This window comes from Triticum dicoccoides, chromosome 2A, assembly GCF_002162155.2.
Source record: "Triticum dicoccoides isolate Atlit2015 ecotype Zavitan chromosome 2A, WEW_v2.0, whole genome shotgun sequence".
Taxonomy (NCBI): Eukaryota; Viridiplantae; Streptophyta; class Magnoliopsida; order Poales; family Poaceae; genus Triticum; species Triticum dicoccoides.
Window position 1 is genome coordinate 670275829 of NC_041382.1, and position 7309 is coordinate 670283137.

Genomic DNA, 7309 nt, shown 5'->3' on the forward strand with positions numbered 1-7309 from the left:
TAAATCGCTTGAAGCAAAAAATTACCTTGTTCCAGCAAAGAATAACTATAGTTCCAGCAAAAGCAACCTATGCAGCTCCCCGTTGTGCTGGTCCCATTGTTGGTTCCAGTAAAAAAATTGCATGGTTGTAGCAAAATCAGCTCATGGTTCCAGCAAAAATACCTCTCTTCCCCACCGCCTCTGTTGGTTGTAGCACCGCAGACTGCTGGTTGCAGCTATTGATAAGCTGGTTGTAGCTCCCCGCAGTGTCGGTTCCAGCAAACGGCGGCGTGCCGTCGCAGCTCTGGAGCAGCCGGTTCCAGCTCCCCGCGTGCTGGTTGTAGCACCACGCGAAGTCGGTTGTAGCACCACACGAAGTCGGTTGTAGCAGCCCGCGGAGCCGGTCGCATCACCGGTGTCGCCTGGGCTCGCCGTTTCCAGAGACGGTGGCTGGGCTCTGCATCTGTTCCTCCATCGCTTGAAGCACGCAGCGAAAAAGGAGTGGGCTAATGAGATGGGAGGAAAGGAGGGAGGAGAATGGAGGAGCTTGGGTTGGATAAGAGGGTTATAGTGGAAGGGGAGCTCGTCAGAGAACCAAGCCGGCAGATCGAAGGAAAGGTGCCCCCATCAATGGCTTGAGAGAGATGGGGAACGATGGGAGAGAGGAAAAGAAAAAAAAAACCATGATGGGAAGAGATAAGAGCGAAGCGGATAAGAATGGAAGCCAGAGAGTAGTGCGTGGTACATTTGGACGTGGGTCCACACAGACGCGCCGCGCGCGACCGGCCCAAAAGTTAGCCGGTCGTCCGGCTGTAAACGTTTACCAAGTTGAATTCCTGGATCCGCTAGTTGATGTGCACAAGATTAAGTAATGATTTTGCAGCCTGTTTGCAAGCAACTTTGTAACGATCTTTTTTTTCCGGGGGAACTTTGTAATGATCTTGATTGAACTTGCTCCACCTATTGCATCTCAAACCTTGCATAAGCTGAACAAACCATTTGCCAATTGCCATTCATCAGGGGCTCCATCTGTCGCCAAATTTACGGATCCAAACGGCAAGGTCTTAAAGCCCCAAGTCGGCTAGCAGTGCAATGTTGCTCAGCAAATGTACGGCCAGAAAATGCATCACGCCAAGTAACACATTAAAATCCCAACAGAAACTCACCCCATTACAGTAAGTTTGCACACGGCAGCGGAAAACACGTCGCTCGCATTCCGAATCTGAAAAGGACGGTGACCCCCACGAGAAGAGCGCTGGCACTACGACGGAATGCGCCAAACTGCAAACCGAACGGGAGGGAACACGCCTCACCACGCACCTGTCGCGCCACCTCCCACCCATCGCGGCCGTCGACATCGCATCCCACGACCCCACCCCACCCCCCTTCCCGGGCCGTCCGCCTCAGCTACCAAGTCGGCCAGACCAACCAACCATCAACGCACAGCTCACTCCAGCACTCCTCCTCCCTCCCCCTTCTCTCTCTCTCCCGCTCTGCTGGTCGGCGAGAGGCTGCCTGCCATGTGGGCCTCGCCGGGGAGGCTGCCGGCGATGGAGGAGGAGGAGGAGTGCGAGGCGGGCGCGGGCCACCGGGCGCCGATGGCGTCCTGCTGGGGCCGCTTCGGCCTGGCGGCGCTGTGGCACAGGCTCCGGCACCTTTTCCTGGCGCGGCGGAGGGCGCGGCACGGCCGCTCCATCCTCGGCGCCGGCGGGCTCAACTACGACCCGCTGAGCTACGCGCAGAACTTCGACGACAGCAGCCTCGAGCTCCACGAGCCGGACTTCACGGCCAGGTTCGCGCCCGCCCGCAACGCCTGCTCGCCCAGGCGGGCATGAGCATGACGACGCGCCACTTCTCGGCGCCCCGGTGGCATACGGAGGATCCCTTTTGCCACTTCTCGGCGCCTTTGTGCGCCCCTTTGAGTGGTAAAAAGGCTTTATTTAATCCACGTATTTTCGGATAAATGTACATGTACTACATGTCATGCGGGTGACGCAAGTAGTTTTCGTTTTTATTCGCGGGTGTAAATATTCTTGTGGTTTTCTTTCGAAAGAAAGAAAAAACAGCATGGGTTGTGATGAACTGCATAGGAGCCAGTCAGTGCATGTCTGTTTGGTCATCAGAGATTCGGAACAAGTTCCTCCTGATTAAATTTCTACGCTCCAAATGTGCATCAAGTTGGGAGCATTTCATGTGGTACTTATCTCAGCTTTAGACTTAATCGTAGCAGTTTAAGCTAAATACTCCCTTTGCTCCTAAATATAAGTTTTTTTAGAGATTTCAATATATATTATATACGGAGCAAAGTGAGTGAATCTACACTCTAAACTAAATCTATATCATATTGCAAAATTTTAAAAAAACATATATTTAGAAACGGAAGGAGTAGCTCATTGCACGTCAAATAAGTTGCTGAATAGTGAATAGTACTACTTTGTTGGCTTGTTGATATCTTGCAGAGTCGTGTCTGGGCATTATTATAAACAGTGTACGTTGCTCCGTGGGATCCTTTTGCCGGTACCATTGTCGACTTTTATTTGTTGTCTTAATCGAATTATTTGATATTTGAGCGCCTGCTTCTGTTGGAAAAGGGAAAGAGATAGTATGACGGATATGCCTTTTTATTGGGGTGTGTTTGCTACTAATTGTAGCTTAGCTTTCGGAGGGAATATTCTCACGGAAATCTATGCATAACGCATCAACACGCAACTTGGGAGAAAATATCATAAACCAGGCAATTAGTACACGGACTCGCAAATCTGGCCCGCAGACGCATCTGGACGCGTCCGCGGATACTGATTGGACACCTCTCAAATATTGCCTCACACATTTACATATCACAAATTTTGATCCTCAAATCCATGTAATTCATGCACGTCAATCATATGATATAAATTGTCCGAATTTCAAAGTTCGAAACAAAGTAAAGCAAAACATAGTTTAACAAACCAAAAATGAAATCAATGTCCGAATGTGATGGATGGCCTCGAATCACTGGTCGGGCACCTGCTCCGAGCGGAATGCGTCGTGCTCCAGGTGGAATGCGCCATGCTCGTCTTGCTCTAGCTGCATCCGGGCTGCCTGCTCTGCCTGCATCCAGGTTGCCTACTTCTCCTGCATCCGGGCTGCAGCCGCCCTCGCCGCCTCGTACTTCCTACGATCGTTGATCTCCAGCTTCTTGTCTGCAAGCCACTTATTCGCGTGCTCATCTAAGAGGGTTTCGTCTGCTAACATGATCCTCGCATCTTCCGCGCCCCATGCGAGTTGCAACCTCTCCTTCTCAGGCTTTATGTCGCCAAATGTCTTGGCCTTCTCAAGTTCCCATTTGATCGCCGCTTGTTGCTTCTCCAACTCGATCTTCTCCCTCTCAATTTCGAGCTTCTTCTCCGCCCTCTTCCGGTCCCACTCCATTCTTTTCTTTTACGCATTCAACATGAGCTTGTACCTCTCCTCCTTGTTCTCTCTCACCAAAAAAATGCCCGTCCATGTGGACGACATTTTGGTAGCCGTGGCATCACAGGCGACACGTGCCTTCTCCCACTTGTTTCTAATGACTTGGCAGTTATCCTTTGACACGGTGGCTTTTCCATCGTCACGACAACCTCTTCATCTTCGTCGTCAAACCCAATTGATTGGTTGGAGTTTGAGCCATCATTCCTCTTCTTGCCCGACTTGAGGTCGGCCACAAGTTGGTTCCACTTCGGCTTGCCATTCAATATGACCCAACAATGGCTAAAAGCAAATGCTTCTTCTCCACCTCATGATACAAAGTGGCCGCCACCGCCGTCTAGCAAACAACATATGTATGAGCACAAGAATGCAAACACATAAGCATATGCAAATGGCGACAAGATGAAGCAATTGAGCTTAAGTGAGTTGTGACTCCCATCCCACTTTGGGGGCATTTGGTCACTTGTGAGTAGTAGCCGGCGTACTTGTTCACTTCCCCTTGAATGATCCCCCAACGATGTTGGAGAGATGCCACATTGCAGGTGGACACGATAGGATGCGGCTCCACATACTCCTTTTGTTCGTCATACTCCTTCCAAATCTTCGTCCAATAGGTGTTCCCCTTTTGCTCGGTGCCACATATTGGATCCATTGTTGTGGCCAACCAAACTTTGACCAACAAGATGTCCCCAAATCTTGAGAATGCCGGACCTCTTGCCTTCAGTGTCTTGGTCATCTTCTTCTTGCTCGGATTGGGATCAGATGTTGTCCCAACTTCAAATGTGGTGCTGGCCTCCAATTCATACTCCATTTTGGTGGGATCTTCATTGTCATTGATCATGTTCGATGAGAATGCCTCCTACATGATTATGGTTTGCAAGCATTCATCATGTGCGAAATGAACTAGTGGTCTATGCAAAAATTTGATCGGACAGGAGCAAAGAAAATGCACTGACTCTTGTTTGGTCATTCCGTCGAACATGTCGAGGGCAGCCCAGGCACTGCCGGTGCCCGTGCTCATCCGCATCCGAATGAGTCGTGGCAAGTCACATATGTCGACCATCGGCATCTGCGTGGGTCGAAAGCTCTCCAGAATGGCCCAACCGACCGTCGAATCCTCCTATGTCCCAATGGGGTCAGATGGAAGGGGTGTGATACGTCCATTTTGCATCATGTTTACCTACTATTATTTATAATGTTTTATGCATAATAATCCTTTTTGGAGTAATTTTAATGCCTTTTCTCTCATAATATGCAATGTTCACACAAAGGGAGAGAATTCCAGCAGCTTGAAATCTGGACCTGAAAAAGCTACGTCAGGCCACCTATTTTGCACAACTCCAAATGAGATGAAACTTCATGAGGAATTTTTATGGAATAAATAAGAAATACTGGAGCAAATAACCACCGGAGGGGGCCACGTGGTGAGCACAAGACACCAGGGCGCGCCTGGCCCCCCAGGCGCGCCCTGGTGGGTTATGCTCACCACGTGGCCCCCTCCGGTGCCCATCTTCTGGTATATAAGTCATTTTGACCTAGAAAAACAATAAGGAGAGGACTTTCGGGACGGAGCACCGCCATCTCGAGGAGGAACTTGGGCAGGAGCACTTTTGCCCTCCGGCAGAGCGATCCCGTCCAGGGAACTTCCCTCTCGGAGGGGGAAATCATCGTCATCATCATCACCAACAACTCTCCCATCTTGGGGAGGGTAATCTCCATCGACATCTTCAAGAGCACCATCTCATCTCAAACCCTAGTTCATCTCTTGTGTTCAATCTTGGTGCCAGAACTATAGATTGGTGCTTGTGGGTGACTAGTAGTGTTGATTACATCTTGTAAAGGATTACTATATGGTTTATTTGGTGGCAGATTATATGTTTAGATCCAATATGCTATTTAATACCCCTATGATCTTGAGCATGATTATCATTTGTGAGTACTTACTTTTGTTCTTGAGGTCACGGGAGAAATCTTGTTGCAAGTAATCATGTGAACTTGATATGTGTTTGATATTTTGATAGTATGTATGTTGTGATTCCCTTGGTGGTGTCATGTGAACGTCGACTACATGACAATTCACCATATTTGGGCCTAAGGGAATGCATTATGGGGTAGTAATTAGATGATGGGTTGCGAGAGTGCCAGAATCTTAAACCCTAGTTTATGCGCTATTCCGTAAGGGACCGATTGGATCCAAAAGTTTAATGCTATGGTTAGAATTTATTCTTAATACTTTTCTCATAGTTGCGGATTCTTGCGAGGGGGTAATCATAAGTAGGAGGTTTGTTCAAGTAAGAAGATCACCTAAGCACCGATCCACCCACATATCAAATTATCAAAGTAGCGAACACGAATCGAACCAACATGATGAAAGTGACTAGATGAAATTCCCATGTACCCTCAAGAACGCTTTGCTTATTATAAGAGACCGTTTTGGCCTGTCCTTTGCCTCAAAAGGATTGGGCTACCTTGCTGCACTTTTCTTACTATTATTGTTACTTGCTCGCTACAAATTATCTTGCTATCAAACTACTCTGTTACTTACAATGTCAGCACTTACAGACATTACCTTGCTGAAAACCACTTGTCATTTCCTTCCGCTCCTCATTGGGTTTGACACTCTTACTTATCGAAAAGGCTGCAATTGATTCCATATACTTGTCGGTCATCAAGGCTATTTTCTGGCGCCGTTGCTGGGGAGTGAAGCGCTCTTGGTAAGTGGAAATTGGTAAGGAAAAATTATTACTACGTGCTGAAATTTATTGTCACTTGTTACTATGGAAAACAATGCTTTGAGGGGTTTGTTCGGTGTATCTTCACCTTGACCGGAACCACAATTAGTTACCCCTCAACCTACTGCACCTACTAAAAATATTGAATATGAAATTCCTTCGAGTATGATAGAACAACTGCTAGCTAATCCTTATGCAGGAGATGGAACTGAACATCTTGATATGCATATGATATATATGGAAGAAATTTGTGGATTATTTAAGCTTGCAGGTTTACCCGGAGATGAAGTTAAGAAGAAGGTTTTCCCTTTATCTTTGAAGGGAAAAGCATTGGCATGGTATAGGCTATGCGTGATATTGGATCTTGGAACTAGACGATTGAAATTAGAGTTTCACCAAAAAATATCCTATGCATCTAGTTCATCGTGATCGGAATTATATATATAATTTTTGGCCTCGTGAAGGAGAAAGTATCTCTCTAGCTTGGAGGAGGCTTAAGTCAATGTTATATTCATTCCCCAATCATGAGCTCTCAAGAGAAATTATTATTCAGAATTTTTATGCTCGACTTTCTCATAATGATCGATCCATGCTTGATACTTCTTGTGTTGGTTCTTTTATGAAGAAGTCTATTGAATTCCGGTGGGATCTTTTAGAGAGAATTAAATGCAACTCTGAAGATTGGGAACTCAACGAAGGTAAGAGTCAGGTATTAAGCTTAAGTTTGATTGTGTTAAATCATTTATGAATACTGATGCTTTTCAAAAGTATAGCACTAAATATGGACTTGACTTTGAGATAGTAGCCTTATTTTGTCAATCTTTTTCTACTCATGTTGATCTCCCTAAGGAGAAGTGGTTTAAATGTCACTCACCTATTAAAGAAGAAATTAAAGAATCGGTAATAGCTAAAGATGAATCTATAATTTATAATGTTGATCCAGTAGTTCCTACTGCTTATATTGAGAAACCACCTTTCCCTGTTAGGATGAAGGAACATGCTAAAGTTTCAAATGTGGTCAACAAAAGTTATACTAGAACACCTAAGCCAGCTGAACAAATCAAGGTAGAACCTAGTGTTGCTATGGTTAAGGATCTCATGGATGAAAATATAGATGGGCATGTTATTTACTTCTGTGATGAAGCTGC

At 46.4% G+C, this 7309-nt stretch overlaps 1 protein-coding gene across 1 annotated transcript; it reads left to right on the forward strand.

The window, feature by feature from the left end:
• The first annotated feature begins 1389 nt into the window (after nt 1–1389).
• On the forward strand, nt 1390–2187 carry LOC119359808. Its single transcript, XM_037625889.1, has one exon. The coding sequence runs from the start codon at nt 1500–1502 to the stop codon at nt 1812–1814; it is 315 nt and encodes a 104-aa protein (XP_037481786.1). The 5' UTR covers nt 1390–1499; the 3' UTR covers nt 1815–2187.
• The last annotated feature ends 5122 nt before the right edge of the window (nt 2188–7309 follow it).